This window comes from Amblyraja radiata, chromosome 1 (genome assembly GCF_010909765.2).
Source record: "Amblyraja radiata isolate CabotCenter1 chromosome 1, sAmbRad1.1.pri, whole genome shotgun sequence".
Classification (NCBI taxonomy): domain Eukaryota; kingdom Metazoa; phylum Chordata; class Chondrichthyes; order Rajiformes; family Rajidae; genus Amblyraja; species Amblyraja radiata.
The window spans coordinates 165,553,397-165,572,472 of record NC_045956.1 but is presented as its reverse complement, the minus strand read 5'-3'; the positions used below and the strand labels follow the sequence as shown (position 1 = coordinate 165,572,472).

The 19,076-nt window shown below is 45.5% G+C and overlaps 1 protein-coding gene across 3 annotated transcripts in view; it reads left to right on the top strand.

Annotated features, from left to right (window-relative positions):
* uvssa (UV stimulated scaffold protein A) overlaps positions 1-19,076 on the top strand; it is a 121,390-nt gene that overhangs the window by 14,989 nt on the left and 87,325 nt on the right. For all 3 annotated transcript variants that reach the window (XM_033034713.1, XM_033034714.1, XM_033034712.1), the window contains exons 6-7: positions 6,457-6,566; positions 15,401-15,529. In XM_033034713.1, the coding sequence (XP_032890604.1) occupies positions 6,457-6,566; positions 15,401-15,529 (239 nt within the window). The remainder of the gene's footprint in view (positions 1-6,456; positions 6,567-15,400; positions 15,530-19,076) is intronic.

Sequence of the window (19,076 nt, the reverse complement as noted above, 5' to 3'; positions counted from 1 at the left end):
CCTCCCCTCCCTCCCCTCCTCTCTCTTTCTCCTCCATTACCTGGCCATCCCTCTTCCTACCCCATCCTCCTCCTTTTCCCCTCATCCCCCAGCACTCCCTCCCCCTCCTCTTCACCCTCCTTCTTTCCCCTCTCCTCCTCCTCCTCCACTCCCTCCCTCACCTCTCCCTCCCTCTCCTTTCCCCTACCCTCACTCCCTCCCTCCATAACCCCTCTCCCCGGAACTGGGGGAGGGGGAGGGAGAGGCCGAGGCGGTTGGAGCCAATCAATCAACCCCACGTGGGGGGGCTACATTGACGCTCCCCCCCACGTGGCAACCAGACCAATCGGGCGTTGATCGGGAGGTCGGAGCCAATCATGCGACCCCACGTGGGGGGTTGGCATCGGCGCTCCCTCCACATGGGACCCGGACCAAATGGCCGTCGAGCGGGAGGTCAGAGCCAATCAATGGACCCCATGTGTGGAGGAGTGCAGGAGCCAAACAGGATGCGCCGGACACCATGTTGGGGGGGGGAGGTGGTTGTGCAAATCAAATGGCGATCTCAAAATGGCACCCCTCCCCCAACTGCGCACGGGCGGACCCGTTGGGATCTGATTAAAACAGGTTTTTTTTTTGTACATTAAACTCTTAATGAAAATCTGTTTTTCTTTAAAATTACCTAAACACAATGTTAGGTGTTAATGAAAACGGAAGAATTTGATTAAAATTGAGTTTTTTTAGAATAAAATCAATGTCAATGAAAAACGCGATTTTTGTTTAATGAGATCCGGGACCCCATTGTGATGTCATTGTGTAGTCGAAAGCGGCTGACGGGCAGGGCAAGTGGAAAAGTGTTTTTTGTAAAGTTTAAAATGTCAATAACTTGTAAAATATAACATCAATCTGAACAAAACTTGTTTCATTTGCATCACAGGACAATGGTGATTAAGGTGGGCCAATAATTGTAGCGCTATCCTGTACCGTTTTGGCAGAGTTTCGGGAACGCACGCACACGCATATATACAAACAAACAATATGAGAGTTTTCGTAATATATACTAGACCAAGTGGGACCCATTGCGTCCCTGTCACACGGGAGGGCCGGTCCCCAAACGTAATATTCCACCACTCACCCATAGCCCCCAACTGCGCAGGTGTAGCTGGCGGGATCCCGTTGTGACACCAGAGATCCCCGTTGTGACATGAGTTATGGCAATCCTCCCCAACTGTGTCTCGCCATCCCTCTTCCTACCCCTATCCTCCATTCCCCCTCATCCCCAGCACTCCCTCACCTCCTCTCCTTTCCGCTACCCTCAGTCACTCCCTCCATAACCCCTCTCCCCTCCCTACCCCCCCCCCCCCCCCCGACGTCATTGTGAGGTGGAAGCTGCTGGTTTTTTTCATGTAAATGAGATCCCATTGTGATGTCATTGTGGGGCGGAACACTGCTGACGGCAGTTTATGTAAATTAGATCCCGTGATGTCATACCCTGCCAACTGGCAGTGCAAGTTCAAGAGATTTTTCTCAAACTGGATTTTGTAAAGTATAAAATGCGAATGACTTGTAAAATATACCATCAATCTGAACAAAACTTGATACAACACACCACAGAACAATTGTGAGTAAGGTGGGCCATAAATTGTAGCACTATCGTGTACCTTTTTGGCATAATTTAGGACATCGCAGACAGACAGATAAACATAATAACAAACAAGATGAGAGTTTTAGTAATATACTAGATCAAGTGCAGACCCGTTGGGTCTGTTCTCCCAACGTGCGGTTGCGGGGGGGGGGGGCGGGCGGCATGCGGCGTCACACATTAACACATTAACCACCCACACACACACACTAACTACCCCCCCCCCGCACACACGCTAACTACCCCCCTTGTCAATATGTTAATATTAATTTGCTCCTTTTACCCCATAACCGCCCTATCTACTGATGCATAGTCCCCAACTCGCAGGTGTATCTAGAGAGGGGGGGTGGGGGGTAGAGAGTGAGGGCAGAGAGAGAAGGGGGGAGAGGGAGACAGGGACGGGGGAACAGTGAGGGGGGGAGCTGGGGGGGAGGAAATGGGGAGAGGGGGGGGGGGTCCGCAAGGTTTTTATCAAAGGACCTGCGAGCAACGCGTTGGGTTTGCCGAGTTTCCCAGACGGAGTAATGGCCGCCAGGGCCGCCTTCTCATCGCATGCCCCGCGCGACGATAACGGCCGCCGTGGACGCCATGTTCTACCATCGGGCGGGGGATCCAGAAAGGATTCAGACCGGCTGCAACCTGCTGTAACCTCCGGTGACCTCCCGATCCGCAGAATGCTCGTTCTTTCTGCGCATCTGTACGGGGGGGTTTGGAGCAGGCATGTTAGTCCAGCTGCGGAAGGCGTGGCGCGAGCGTACTTGGGCTGGGGGCGGGGGGGCGGGGCCAGGATGCAGGTGGGCCTCGATTTGTGGGCATGTAGGCATTGTGACGTCAGCAGGTCAAGTGGCAATTTTAATTTTTTTTAAGTGAGTTTTGTGAACAATTTAATTCAAAATCTGGGGAAATAATTGACCAAGGAGTGGATTTCTGAACATAAGATAAATCCCTACCGAAATTGTAAAAATCTCCGCATCTGGTTTTCAAGGAGATACGTTTCAAAGGCAAAATGCCGTACACCCACACACATACAGAGTTTTAAAAGTATATAGATACTAGATCAACTGGGACCCATTGGATCCCTTTCACACGGAGGCCTGGTCCCCCAATGCAATATTATACCACTCACCCATAGCCCCACAGGAGGCCTAGTCCTCAACGCAACCCATTCCCCAAGGCAATATTTCACCATTCACCCGTTTCCCCAACAGGAGGCTTGGTCCCCCAGCACAACCCGTTCCCCAAGGCAATATTCCACACCACTGACCCGTTTCCCCAACGCAACCCGTTCCCCCCAACGTAATATTCCACCACTCACCCATAGGCCCCAACTGTGCGAGGGCTGCTCAGTTCGCCTTATTCAAAATTCAGTGTACTGTGACTTTTACTGGACACCCTCGCTCCATGCTGCCAGGAATTTAAAAAAAAAGGGAATAGCAACAGCACTAGAAAATGCTGGCATCCATGCTGCCAGGAATAAAGAAAAAAGGATAGCAACAGCACTTTGTAGTGCTGGCAGCCAGGCTGGACTGAGTGTGCCGAGATTGCAACAATGTAGCATTGTGGTCATAGCTGAAGGTATAACTAGAGTTTTAAAAATGTAAAATTTCTTGTGCTGGCAGCCTGACACGACTGACTGTGCCCAGATTGCAACAATGGAGCGTTGTGAAGTTATAGCTGTAGATATAGCCGGAGGGTGAAGCTATTTTTCTAAAATATTGACTTTTTAAGTTTAAAAATGTAACATTTCTTGTGAAATATAACATCAATGTGTTCAAAACTTTATAGGAATGACCACGGGACAAAGGTTAGTGAGGTGGTGCAAACATTTTTGCGCTATTCTGTACCATTTTGGCGTAGTTCCTTGAGATCACACGCACGCACGCAGACAGACAGACGTCCAAACAAGACAAGAGTTTTAGTAATTACTAGACCAAGTGCAGACCCGTTGGGTCTGTTTCCCCAACGGCGTTTGCGGTGGGGGGGGGGCAGCGGCATCACACCCACACTAACCACCCCCCAAACACACAGGTGGGGGTAGGGGGGGGGAGAGGGAGACGGGGTGGGGAGAGGGGAGAGGAGTAGGAGGAAACGGGAGAGATTTGTGAGGGAAAGGAGAACGGGGTATGGGGTGAGAGAGGGGGATGGGGAGAGAGGTGTGGGGGAGGGGGAGAGAGGGGAGGAGGGAGGGAGTGGGAGAGGGGTGGGGGAGAGAGGGGAAAGAATGGGGAGGGATAGTGGAGGGGGAGGGGGGGAGAGAAGTGGAAGAGTGGGGAGGGAGGGGGAGAGGGGTAATGGAGTGATGGAAGAGGGACAGAGGGGTAGGGGGAAGGGGTGGGGGAGGGGAGGGAGGGGGAGTGTGGTGTGGGGGAGGGAGGGGTGGGGTAAGGGGGAGTGGTGGAAGAGGGACAGGGGGCGGGGGTAGAGAGGGAAGGGGTGGGGTAGAGAGGGAAAGGGGTGGGGGGGGGAGGGGAGGGGGGGAGAGAGAGGAGGAGAGGGAAGGGGGTGGGGGAGTGGGATGGGTGTGGGAGGGGTGGGGGGGAGGGGGAGGAGAGGGATGGGAGGGTGGAGAGAGGTGTGGGGAGGGAGGCGAGGAGATGGGGTAGGTGGTAGAGGGGGAAGAGTGGGGGAAAGTGGGGGGTGGGGGAGAGAGGGAGGGAAGGGGAGAGGGAAGGGGGGTGGGGGAGAGAGGGACGGGGTGGGAGGAGGAGGGGGAGGAGTAGAGAAGTGAGGAGAGGGAGATGGGGAAGGGGAGGAGAGAGGGATGGGGGACGGGAAGAGTGGGATGGGGAGGGGGGGAGAGGGAGGGAGATGGGGTAGGGGAGGGAGGGGGAAGAGTGTGGAGGGAGGGGGAGAGGGGAAATAGTGGGGAGGGAGAGTGGAAGGGGGAGGGGTAGGGACAGTCCATCTGTTCCCCATTCCCTTTCACCCCCAATCCTCTTTCTCTATTCCCACACACGTGATGACGCGCTTCGACACAGGCTGCGGGGGTGAGGGGCTGGGGCTGGTGCTGGGGCTGCTGCAAAGGCATATGTAAATGGATCCATTCCGAATGGACATGTGTGAGCATTGGGCATTGTGAGATCACATGATGGAACGTTCACCAGGGGCTGGGGCTGCTGCAAAGGCATATGTAAATGGATCCATTCCGATTGGACATCTGTGAGCATTGGGCATTGTGACATCACACGATGGAACGTTCACCAACATTCTATGGGTGAGGCCGGTTTTATTTTGAATGTTTGGGGGGGGGGGGGGAGGAGATGGATTTTATTAAAAATGTGTACATAAACATGACGAAATTTAATCAGGAGTGGATACTTGGAATGAAAAGTGAAATCTCTACCGAAATGGAAAAAATCTCGGCAATTCTGCGTCTGGTGTCGGCGTAGCAACGAATCAAAGGCAGAAAGCCGGCCGGCAGGCAGCCGGCAGGCAGGCGGTAGCCACAGAGTATTAAATATGGATAGATAGATAGACTAGACTAAGTGGGACCCGTTGGGTCCCAGCATCACATGGGAGGGCTGGTCACCAACGCAACATTCCACCTCTCCACCAATTCCAATATTGCTCGCCAGTGGGTGGGGGGTGGGGCTGTCTGTTGTGCTAGTATGGGTGTTGTGGGCCGAAGGTACTGGTTTCCACAGGGCTAGTATAGACATTGTGGGCCGAATGGATTTGTGGGCTGGCAGCCAACTGTTGCAACGATTTTAAAAACCAAGGCGAGGCAAACAATTGGGCTGCAGCCACCCGACAACCAAAATTCATTTTGTGAATACAAACTTGTTCAAAAGGCGAGGCAAACAATTGGGCTGCAGCCACCCGGCAACCAAAAGTCATTCTGTGAACACAAACTTGTTCAAAAGGCGAGGCAAACAATTGGGCTGCAGCCACCCGACAACCAGAACTCATTCTGTGAACACAAACTTTTTAAAAAGGGCTACAGCCACTTTACAGCTGCATCGAGGGGACTCACCGTGGAGTAGACGTGTGTTCAGTGTTATTCGTAGCTCAGACAGCCGTGACCCTCTCGCTTCCTGGGTCTGGCAGAGACTGAGTGAGGCACGACACTTCCGGGTCTTATAGTCCCTCCCCCTGCTGCCAGCGGGGGCAGCAGGGAGAATGGGGAATTTTGTAAAAACATTAATATCTCTCATATTTCATCGATGGGAAAAATCCTCTGGTCCCGGAAGGCGGACGGGGGCTCTGAGGGAGGTGGCCAAAAATGACGGCCGTAGGTGGCGGCGTTCTCTCGGAAATCGCGGCACAATGGGCCAAAAGCGGTCAAGATCAGACTTTTAGTAATATAGATATATATATAGAGATAGATAGATAGATCTTGCAGTTAACATTGGTGGTACAACAGATGCCGAGGAAGGATTATCTAAATGTATATGAAGATCCAGATCATGTGGGAAGGTCGGCCAAGGAATGGCAAATATAATTTAATTTTGACATGTGAGGCTTAATTGGGGAAAGGATGCTAAAGATATTTCTTATCAGGTATGGATTGCTGAGAGCGCAACAATAAGCTGCTGTATTGCAAAGCTAGGTTTTTGCAATGTTCGCAAATGGGCGTTTTTCAGATGAATAATATTCTCGGGGTTTGGTTCTGAGAATTGGGGAGGTGGATGAAGAACTTGGATTTGGGTAGAATTAATGTTGATGGTAGACACAGAGTCTTGCGACCGAAGGGCCAGTTTCTAAGCTGTATGAATAAATTATTTACATTGCTTGTATTTTGTGTATCAGTCTGTCTAGTTATGTGTTTAAATATACAGTAAAGTTTATTTTGAAAGAATCTGTACCCATTTAGAATAATCTATATATTTGGATGACAGATTTAAAGATCAACGAGGATGAGGACAACACTGCTGTAATTAACAATGTGAAGGATTTCCAAAGATTGATCACTAATAAATACCTGCCGACTGTGCAGTGCTGGATCCAGGTATGAATAATCCTTATTTTATACTACAGCATGGTAATTGGTTTTGTGCAAAGAAGCCTTTGAGTTGTCATATCTACTTAGTATTATTTATAAATGATGATGGTTCATCAATTATGCTTCATCAATCATCTATTATGTTCCAGCCACCAAGGTAAAAATTATAAATTGTACGTCTATCTCTGCCACCGGAATGATAGTTTTAAGTTAAGCTTTTCTGTAAGAACTTGCAAATAATTTTTGTCTCCTACCCAGTGCCCTCCTGCCACCACCGCACACTCACTTTCTCTGCATCAGTTAACCTCTATGCTGGTTTACAAAAAAAGACACAAGGTGCCTGAGTAAATCAACAGGTCAGGCAACATTTCTGGCGAACGTGGATGGGTGACGTTTCGGGTTGGAACCCTTCCTCGGATATATTCGGTTTGAAAAAGGGTCACGACTTGAAACACCACCTATCCATATTCCCCAGAGATGCTGCCTGACCTGTTGAGTTACTCTAGCACTTTGTAGCATTTTTACAGACTATTGTTGTATCATAAATGATAGGAGCAGAATTAGGCTTTTCGGCTCAAGTGTACTCCGCCATTCAATCATGGCTGATCTATCTCTCCCTCCTAACCCCATTCCCCTGCCTTACAAAGATAGATACAGACAACAGGTGCAGGAGTAGGCCATTCGGCCCTTCGAGCCAGCACCTCCATTCAATGTGATCATGGCTGATCATCCACAATCAGTTCCTGCCTTCTACCCCTTGATTACACTAGCCCGAAGAGCTCTCTCTAACTCTCTTTTGAATGCATCTAGTGAATCGGCCTCCACTGCCTTCTGAGGCAGAGAATTCAACAAATTCACAATTCTCTGGGTGAAAAAGATTTTCCTCATTTCAGTTCTAAATGGCCTACCCATAATTCTTAAACTGTGGCCCCTGGTTCTGGACTTCCCCAACATCGGGAACATGTTTCCTGCATCTAGCGTTTCCAATCCCTAAATTTTATATGTTTTTTTTTTGTTGCCTCTCATCCTTCTAAATTCCAGTGAATACAAGCCCACTCGCTCCATTCTTTCATCATATGACAGTCCCGCCATCCTGGGAATTAATCTCGTGAACCTACGCTGCACTTCCTCATTAATAGCAACAATATTCTTCCTCAAATTAGGAGACCAAAACTGCACAGAATACTCCAGGTGTGGTTTCATCAGGCCCTGTACAACTGCAGAAGGACCTCTTTGCTCCGAGACTCAACTCTTCTCGTTATGAAGGCCAACATGACATTATCTTTCTTCACTGCCTGCTGTACCTGCATGCTTACTTTCAGTGACTGATGTACACCCAGGTCTCGTTGTACTTCCCCTTTTCCTGACCTGACATCATTCAGATAATAATCTGCCTTCCTGTTCTTGTCAACAAAGTGCATAACTTCCCATTTATCCACATTATACTGCATCACCCATGCATCTGCCCACTCACCCAACCTGTCCAAGTCACCCTGCATCCTCATACTGTAGCATCCTCTTCACAATTCACACTGCCACCCAGCTTTGCGTCATCTTCAAATTTGCTAATGTTACTTTTAATTCCGTCATCTAAGTCATTAATGAATATTGTTTAAACCTGCGGTCCCAGCACCGAATCCTGCGGTACCCCACTAGTCACTGCCTGCCATGGGTGGGATTGGAGCATGAGCAGAGAGAATTCAAAAAGGGCAAAAAATCAAAAAGGGCCACTTTTCAACATAATTGTATAAGGGGTAAGAGTGTTGTAAAAACAAGCCTGAAGGCTTTGTGTCTCAATGCAAGGAGCATTCGTAATAAGGTGGATGAGTTGAATGTGCAGATAGTTATTAATGAATATGATATAGTTGGGATCACGGAGACATGGCTCCAGGGTGACCAAGGCTAGGAGCTGAACATCCAGGGATATTCAATATTCAGGAGGGATAGACAGAAAGGAAAAGGAGGTGGGGTAGCATTGCTGGTTAGAGATGAGATTAACGCAATAGAAAGGAAGGACATTAGCTTTGAGGATGTGGAATCGATATGGGTAGAGGTGCGAAACACTAAGGGGCAGAAAACGCTAGTAGGAGTTGTGTACAGGCCACCTAGCAGTAGTAGTGGAGTTGGAGATGGCATCAAACAGGAAATTAGAAATGAGTGCAACAAAGGTAAAACAGTTATAATGGGTGACTTCAATCTACATATAGATTGGGTGAATCAAATTGGCAGGGGTGCTGAGGAAGAGGATTTCTTGGAATGTATGCAGATCGTTTTCTAAACTAACGAGAGAGCAGGCTATTCTAGACTGGGTATTGAGAAATGAGGAAGGGTTAGTTAGCAGTCTTGTTGTGCGTGACCCCTTGGGCAAGAGTGACCATAATATGGTTGAGTTCTTCATTAGGATGGAGAGTGACATAGTTCATTCAGAAACAAGGGTTCTGAACTTAAAGAAAGGTAACTTTGAGGGTATGAGACGTGAATTGGCCAAGATTGACTGGCAATTGATTCTTAAAGGGTTGACGGTGGATATGCAATGGAAGGCATTTAAAGACTGCATGGATGAACTACAACAATTGTTCATCTCAGTTTGGCAAAAGAATAAATCAGGGAAGGTAGTGCATCCGTGGATAACAAGGGAAATCAGGGATAGTATCAAAACAAAAGATGAAGCATACAAATTAGCCAGAAAAAGCAGCCTACCAGAGGACTGGGAGAAATTCAGAGTCCAGCAGAGGAGGACAAAGGGCTTAATTAGGAAAGGGGAAATAGATTATGAAAGAAAACTGGCAGGGAACATAAAAACTGACAAAAGTTTTTATAGACATGTGAAGAGAAAAAAGATGAGTTAAAACAAATGTAGGTCCCTTGCAGTCAGAAACAGGTGAATTGATCATGGGAAACAAGGTGAATTGATCATGGGATACAAGAACATGGCAGACCAATTGAATAACTACTTTGGTTCTGTCTGCACTAAGGAAGACATAAATAATCTGCCGGAAATGGCAGGGGACCGGGGGTCAAATGAGATGGAGGAACTGAGTGAAATCCAGGTTAGTCGGGAAGTGATGTTAGGTAAATTGAATGGATTAAAGGCCGATAAGTCCCCAGGGCCAGATAGGCTGCATCCCAGAGTACTGAAGGAAGTAGTCCCAGAAATAGTGGATGCATTAGTGATAATTTTTCAAAACTCTTTAGATTCTGGAGTAATTCCTGAGGATTGGAGGGTAGCTAATTTAACCCCACTTTTTAAAAAGGGAGGGAGAGAGAAAACGGGGAATTACAGACCAGTTAGTCTAACATTGGCAGTGGGGAAAATGCTAGAGTCAGTTATTAAAGATGGGATAGCAGCACAATTAGAAAGTGGTGAAGTCATTGGACAAAGTCAGCATGGATTTATGAAAGGTAAATCATGTCTTGACGAACCTTATAGTATTTTTCGAGGATGTAACTAGTAGAGTGGATAAGGGAGAACCAGTGGATGTGTTATATCTGGACTTTCAGAAGGCTTTCGACAAGGTCCCACATAAGAGATTAGTATGCAAACTTAAAGCACATGGTATTGGGGGTTCGGTATTGATGTGGATAGAGAACTGGCTGGCAGACAGAAAGACTGGATAGACTCGGCTTGTACTCGCTGGAATTTAGAAGATTGAGGGGGGATCTTATAGAAACGTACAAAATTCTTATGGGGTTGGACAGGCTAGATGCAGGAAGATTGTTCCCGATGTTGGGCAAGTCCAGAACAAGGGGTCACAGTTTAAGGATAAGGGGGAAGTCTTTTAGGACCGAAATGAGAAAAAAAAATTCACACAGAGAGTGGTGAATCTGTGGAATTCTCTGCCACAGAAGGTAGTTGAGGCCAGTTCATTGGCTATATTTAAGAGGAGTTAGATGTGGCCCTTGTGCCTAAAGGGATCAGGGGGTATGGAGAGAAGGCAGGTACAGAATACTGAGTTGGATGATCAGCCATGATCATCTTGAATGGCGGTGCAGGCTCGAAGGGCCGAATGGCCTATTCCTGTACCTATTTTCTATGTTTCTATGTTTCATTGTTCTATCCATGTTCTCTCCATGTTCTAATCAATCAACCAATGTTTTATCCATGTCAATATCCTTCCCCCAATACCATGTGCTCTAATTTAGCCAACTAATCTGTGTGGGCCCTTTTCAAAGGCTTTCGGAAGGTCTACACTACATCCACTGGCTCTCCCTTGTCCATTTTACTTGTTACATCCTCAAAAAAAATTCCAGATGATTTGTCAAGCATGATTTCCCCTTCGTAAATCCATGCTGACTTGGACCCAAGGTAGACACAAAATGCTGGAGTAACTCAGCGGGTGAGGCGGCATCTCTGGAGAGAAGGAATGGGTGACATTTCGGGTCGAGACCCTTCTTCAGACTGATATCAGGGGAGGGGGCGGGACAAATATAGAATGTAGTCGGAGACAGTAAGACTAGTGGGAGAACTGGGAAGGGGATGGAGCGAGAAAGCAAGGGCTGTCTGAAGTTAGATAAGTCAATGTTCATACCGCTGGGGTGTAAACTACCCAAGCATAATATGAGGTGCTGTTCCTCCAATTTGCGCTGGGCTTCACTATGACAATGGAGGAGGCCCAGGACAGAAAGGTCAGATTGGGAATGGAAGGGGGAGTTGAAGCGCTGAGCCACCGGGAGATCAGGTAAGTTAAGGCAGACTGAGCGGAGGTGTTCAGCGAAACGATCTTGGTCTCAACAATGTAGACGAGTTGACACCTGGAATAGAGGATACAGTAGATGAGGTTGGAAGAGGTGCAAGTGAACCTCTGCCTCACCTGGAAAGACTGGGTCCTTGGATGGTGTAGAGGGGGGGATGTTGCACCTCTTGCGGTTGCAGGGGAAAGTACCAGGGGAGGGGGTGGTTTGGGTGGGAAGGGACGAGTTGACCAGGGAGTTTTGGAGGGAACAATCTCTGCAGAATGGGGTGGAGATGGGAAGATGTGGCCAGTATGCCTGGAATAGGGATCCTGTTGGAGGTGGCGAAAATGCTTGAGGATTATATGCTGTATGTGTCCACTGATGGGGTGGAAGGTGAGGACAAGGGGGACTCTGTCCTTGTTTCAAATGGGGGGAGTGGCAGTAAGAGCAGGAGCTGCGGGATATCGAGGAGACCCCAGTGAGAGCCTCATCTATAATGGAAGAGGGGAATCCCCGTTTCCTAAAGAATGAGGACATCTCCGATGCCCTGGCATGGAACACCTCATCCTGGGCGCAGCTGCGGCGTGGACTGAGGAATTGGGAGTAGGGGATAGAGTCTTTACAGGAAGCAGGATGGGAAGAAGTGTAGTCAAGATAGTTATGAGAGTCAGTAGGTTTGTAGTAGATGTCGGTCAATAGTCGTTCCTGTGATGGAGACGGTGAGATCTAGAAACGGTAGGGAGATGTCGGAGATGGTCCAAATGAATTTGAGTGCAGGACGGAAATTAGTGGTGAAGTTGATGAAGTCAGTGAGTTCTGCATGGGTGCAGGAGGTAGCACCAATGCAGTCGTTCATCTTTGCTATGTTATACGTTTTCTCTTTTATTTTTATATTGTCCTTGACTTCCCTTGTCAGCCTGGTCACCTCTTACTCCCCTTAGAATCTTTCTTCCTTTTTTGAATTAAATGAACCTGCATCTTCCGGATTATTCCCAGAAATACCTGTCAGCCACCGTCATCCATGCTAGGGTCCCTTTCCGGTCAACTTTGTCCAGCTCCTCCCCCGTGGCACCATAGTCCCCTTTGTTCAACTGCAATACTGACACTTTCGATTTTACCTTCTCCCTCTCAAATTGCAGATTAAAACTTGTCATATTATGGTCACTACCTCCTAATGGTTCCTTTACGTTAAGTTCCCTTATCAAATCCAGTTCATTGCACAACACTAAATCCAGAATTGCCTTCTCCCTGGTGGGCTCCAGTACAAGCTGCTCTAAGAATCCATCTTGGAGGCACCGCGCAAACTCCCTTTCTTTGGTCCAGTACAATATTATTTGATTAAACCTTATTATCCCGGTCTACCTGCATGTTGAAATCTCCCATAACCACCGTAACATTACGTTTGTTACATGACAATTTAAACTCCTGATGCAACTTGCACCCTCTATCCAGGCTACTGTTTTGGGGCCTGTAGACAACTCCCATTAGGGTATTTTTACTCTTACAATTTCTCAGTTCTATCCACATCTATCTACATATTCTGATTTTCTATCACCCCTCGCAAGGGACTGAATTTCATTCTTTAGCAACAGAGCTACCCCACCCCCTCTGCCCACCTATCTGTCTTTTTGAAAGGACGTATACCCCTGAATATTCAGTTCCCAGCTCTTGCAGGCATGTCTCTGTAATTCCCACAACATCATACTTACCAATTTCTAACTGAGTCTCAAGCTCATCCACTTTATTTCTTATACTTTGCAAATTCATATATAACACTTTTAATTTGGTATACACCTCGCCTCGCACACTGGTTCCTATTTCACCTAACCTTACCCTCTTATCCCTTCTTGAACTTTCCGTCCCATTAGTTCTGGTGTTTTTCGTAACTTTTCCTGTACTCTCTTCACTTTTAACTTCATCCTTATACTCCCAATTTGTCAACCGACCCCCCCGCTATTTAGTTTAAACACACCTTACGCCCCATAACCTCTGGCACCCGTACTAATCAAGAATCCATCCATCTCTGCCTTAAAAATATCCACTGACTTGGCCTCCACAGCCTTCTTTGGTAAAGAATTCCACGGAATCACCACCCTCTGCCTAAAGAAATTTCTCCTCATCTCCTTCCTAAAAGAATGTATGTTTTGGGTATCATAACTTTGTTGGCTTTAAAGAACAGAGTAGGGTGCTTACCTTGTTGAAGCCAAAACCAAGCACACAGAGATCCTGACGTTATTTCAATTCCCATTGCTGTTGAACAACAGGTCAGAAGACATTCCAAATATCACTCCATATCCAGAAAAATATTGATTTTCTTATCGTCAATAATGTGTTTTTGCTCAGTTACTACATAATCCATGACAGGAGGTTGTTGATGCATTCTTCAATTCTCTGTTGATATCGAGACCAACATTTGCTCCAGCTGGATGATTTATGCTGAATTTTCTCCAGTTCCTGTAAGCGCTTGCTATCTTCCATTTGCCCGCAATTTCAAAATATATTGGCAAGTTTTGATATCTGGCTTTATTGTGACTGCACTTAGCTTCCACTCCCATACTTTCCATTACATAGAAACATAGAAAATAGATGCAGGAGTAGGCTATTCGGCCCTTCGAGCCTGCATCGCCATTCAATATGATCATGGCTGATCATCCAACTCAGTATCCTGTACCTGCCTTCTCTCCATACCCCCTGATCAAGGGCCACATCTAACTCCCTCTTAAATATAGCCAATGAACTGGCCTCAACTACCTTCTGTGGCAGAGAATTCCACAGATTCACCACTCTCTGTGTAAAGAATGATTTTCTCATCTCAGTCCTAAAAGACTTCCCCCTTATCCTTAAACTGTGACCCCTTGTTCTGGACTTTCCCAACATTGGGAACAATCTTCCTGAATCTAACCTGTCCAACCCCTTAAGAAATTTGTTCGTTTCTATAAGATCCCTCCTCAATCTTCTAAATTCCAGCGAGTACAAACCGAGTCTATCCAGTCTTCATATGAAAGTCCTGCCATCCCAGGAATCAGCCTGGTGAACCTTCTCTGTACTCCCTCTATGGCAAGAATGTCTTTCCTCAGATTAGGAGCCCAAATCTGTACGCAATACTCCAGGTGTGGTCTCACCAAGACCCTGTACAACTGCAGTAGAACCTCCCTGCTCTTATACTCAAATCCTTTTGCTATGAATGCTAACTATGAATAGCTTTCTTCACTGCCTGCTGCACCTGCATGCCTGCATGCCTACTAGAAGGGTTTTGGCCCGAAACGTCGCCTATTTCCTTCGCTCCATAGTTGCTGCTGCATCCGCTGAGTTTCTCCAGCATTTTTGTGTACCTGCCTACTTTCAATGACTGGTGTACCATGACACCCAGGTCTCGTTGCATCTCCCCTTTTCCTAATCGGCCACCATTCAGATAATAATTACTGATTTGATTCTCCTCTGCTGTTCTATTTAGCAAAAACTGATGAATTTGACAATTTGTTTCAAACTTGCAACCCATAATCTATCACTTAGGAGTATAAAAACAGCAGGGAACACTGCCATCTGCTGGTTATCTTTACCACACTATCTCAACTTGGAAATGTCTTGTCTTTCCTTTATCGTCATTACTTTGAATTCCTAGAACCCTGTTTGTAGTTGTGTGGGTGTTTTGATTTCATAATTCTGAAGTGGATTGTGCTTGTTGCTGACTCCTTTGAGAATTTTCTGTTGGGTTTGTCATTATCGTTTTTCCTATTATCAAAAAGCCATTTTTTCTATTCTAATATTTTTTTATTTCATGCTTGATATTCATCATTTGCCTTTATTGCAAAGTACTCCAGAATAAAGCACGGCTGCCTGACTTTTGTCGACTGGGAGCTGACTATATCTGTCAAGTTTGCGTAAGGTTAGGTTGACCGCAGGCGGGTGAGATTTTCTCTTGTATCTGAGCACATGTAAAGAATACTCTAAGTAAGATTTTGAATTTGTTGAGTCTGAGGAAGGGTCGTGACCTGAAACATTCTCCAGAGATGCTGCCTGACCCGCTGAGTTACTCCAGAACGTTGCCTTTTGTTGAATTTATGGTGGTTGGCTTTTCAATGTTTTCATTCAAATATGCAATTTTCTATCTGAACAATGATTAAAATGATCTAGTTTGAAGTAACACCTCTGTAATTTTGTTGCAGACATTCACCAAAGCAGGTATTAGTGATAACCGATTGAGACGAGCCATTGACTTAAAAAGTGCAATAGATGGCACATTAGAAAAACATGATGAGATGAACATTCGTTCGAAGAAGAGATACAGGAAAGTGGTGAGTATTCCAGAGATTTTTAAATTGACGATTCTTAATTCTTGTATGGGAAAGCAACATTTCTGCTTTGAAGGCTTGCAGACAAATACTGTGAACTGCAGATACTTACTGTGATACAGCCTTCATTCATCTTATCAAATTTATTTTCAAACTGGAGTTTTCCTCCTGAAGGAAAGTGACAATATTTATTTTCTATTCATTGTTGGGATATGTTGCTGGCAAGAAAATTGGCTTTTATATTCCTAAATAAGTAAGTGGAGTAACTTAGCGAGCCAGGTCGCACCTTTGGAGGTAATGGACAGGCAATGTTTCAGATCAGGACCATTCTTTAGACTGATTGTAGTGGGGGGCGGGGAGGGGGGGAGGGGGGGGGGGGTGAGAAAGCCTAACGTGAGCAGTTTTAGGTCTCGTATCTGAGCAAGGATGTGTTGCTGATTAAGAGAATTAAGAGAATGATCCCGAGGATGATTGGGTTAAAGTATGATGAGCGTTTGACGGTACTGGGCCTGTACTTGCTGGAGTTTAGAAGGATGAGCGTAGCGGGGAGCCCCATTGAAACTTACCGAGTAATGAAAAGCCTGGATGGAGTGGATGTGGTGAGAGAATGTTTACATTAGTGGGAGAATCTAGAATCAACAGGTATCGCCTCAGAATAAAAGGACATACCTTTTAGAAAGGAGATGAAGAGGAATTTCTTTAGTCAGAGAGTGGTGAATGTGTGGAATCATTGCCACAGATGGCTGTGGAGGCTTTTAGGTGTTTTTAAAGCAGAGATTGACAGATAATTGATTAGGGTGTCAAGGGTTATGGGAAGAAAGCAGGAGAATGGGGTTGAAAGGGAAAGATCAATCAGGCATGATTGAATGGTGGACTAGACTCTATGGACCGAATGGCCTACTTCTGCTCCTATGACATGACCTTATGAAGTGATACGTGGATGCAGGTGAGGGAGATTTGATTGGTGGAGTAAATGACAAAGGCTAGAGGTGAAAAGAAACAAGAAGGGGATAAGGAGAGACTACTGACGTGGTTTGACACATCCTAAGGTATTGAAGATATTTTATATTATAGGTTATTGAATGATTGAAGCACTGAAGGAAGCCCCCAAAGTTCATACCAGTCCCCGAAAAACAATCTAGCTAGTCGCATTCCCCCATGATTTCCTTTCAACCCTGTGGTTCCGTTTCTTTTAAGTATTGATTTAGTTGTCTTTTGGAAGCCATAATTAAATCTGATTCTTTGATGGGCTTTGATCCTGCTTCAGAAACTGAAAATATTGCAAGTGCTCAACAGGGCAAGCAGCATTTATGGGGAGAGCAACAAAATATAACATTTCATGTCAAGGAACTTGCAAGCAAGAAAACCGCTTGGTTAGGTTGTCAGGGTGGTGATGCAGAAAACCGAGGTAATGTCTATGACAGGGCACAGGCAAAAGTTGTCATCGTAACAGTATTGTTCCAGAAGCTGCAACATGCCAAAAACGAAGTTGAGACGCTGTTCCTTGATCTTGGATTGGATGTTGTTGGGATAATAAAGACAAAGTGGTCAGACGGGAAATGGGGAGACTACAATTAAAGTGATAAACAACCATAAGCACAGGGTCACCCTTGTGAACTAAAGGAGGTATTTTGCAAAATAAACACCCAATCTGGATTGGGTTCCTACAATGTAGTAGAGGAGTCTCAATTGTGAGCACCGAAAGCATTGTAATTGTATTAAAGCTGAATGCTATAAGCCAGACAACCAAAGCTAAATTTCTCCAATATCTTTAGGTCATTGGGTTTACAACAACTAATTATGGCAGAATGAAGAAATGCTTTAAAATAAACTAAGGAAAATGGGGATGGGAGGGAAAGATAGATCAGCCATGACTAAATGGCGGAATAGATTTGATGGGCCGAATGACCTAATTCTGCTCCGATAACATTAACTTTTATGGAGAGGGAAAATCGCAACTTTGGGTATTTAATAGTAAACTGTATTTACAGTATTGATGTGCTATGTCAGGCTCCATTTTTTTAAGGTGTTATTCACAATGAAGAAATGTGAAAACTTTTCAGTTCTTAAGTCACTATGGGTGTAGATGCTGTGCAAATGTAAAATGATGCGGGGATGGAATTGTGAACCTTTGTTTGGATTAACCAAGTAAACTTTTTTAGTCGTGAACACTGAAGTTATTTTGTTTGATCTATTGCTTTCTTGAAATAGCACATAAGCACTACTACAAAAATATTAAGGTTTACTTTTAAGGTGACTCTGTGAAGCCTTTGTGGAATTTATTTTCTTCAGCCTTTACAGCTTGGGTTGGAATACTACCATAAAATCCAGCAGAGGGAGTTAGTGCTTTGTGCTGGTTTGCTGGGACAGAATACATAAGCATCATTGCTGGAAGAACAACACCAGATAATCACAACATTTCATTGGTGATTTAGTATTTAGTTTCAATTGGAGTTTTAATTATTTTAAGCTGGACTGATTTTTTCTTCCCTCTGAGTAAGGGAATGCAGTATTTATCCCCAAACTAGAATTTATTCTTTGTAATTCCTTTACAGTGGTATTCTTAAAAATAAAAGCTATGCCAAGAATGATTTCTTCAGGATATACATTTAGAATTAATGTAGGAATAAGGAAAATTTGTAATGCATATACAGTGCCCTCCATAATGTTTGGGACAAAGACCCATCATTTATTTATTTGCCTCTGTACTCCACAATTTGAGATTTGTAATAGAAAAAAATCACATGCGGTTAAGGTGCACATTATCAGATTTTAATAAAGCCCATTTTAATACATTTTGGTTTCACCATGTAGAAATTGCAGCAGTGTTTATACATAGTCCCCCCCCCCCCCCCCCCCCCCCCCCCCCCCCCCCCCCATTTCAGGGCGCCATAATGTTTGGGACACAGCAATGTCATGAAAATGAAAGTAGTCATGTTTAGTACTTTGTTGCATATCCTTTGCATGCAATGACTGCTTGATGTCTGCGATTCATGGACATCATGGACATTCATGGACATCGCCAGTTGCTGGGTGTCTTCGAAACATAGAAACAGGAGTAGGCCATTCGGCCCTTCGGCCATTCAATTTGATCATCCAACTCAGTATCCTGTACCTGCTTTCTCTCCATACCCCCTGATCCCTTTAGCCACAAGGGCCACATCTAACTCCCTCTTAAATATAGCCAATGAACTGGCCTCAACTACTTTCTGTGGCAGAGAATTCCAAAGATTGCCCACTCTCTGTGTAAAAAATGTTTTTCTCATCTCAGTCCTAAAAGATTTCCTCTTTATCCTTAAACTGTAACCCCTTGTTCTGGACTTTCCTAACACAACGGGAACAATCTTCCTGCATCTAGCCTGTCCAACCCCTTAAGAATTTTATAAGTTCCTATAAGATCCCCCCTCAATCTTCTAAATTCTAGCGAGTACAAGCCGAGTCTATCCAGTCTTTCTTCATATGAAAGTCCTGACATCCCAGGAATCAGAACCTTCTCTGTACTCCCTCTATGGCAAGAATGAACTTCCTCAGATTAGGAGACCAAAACTGT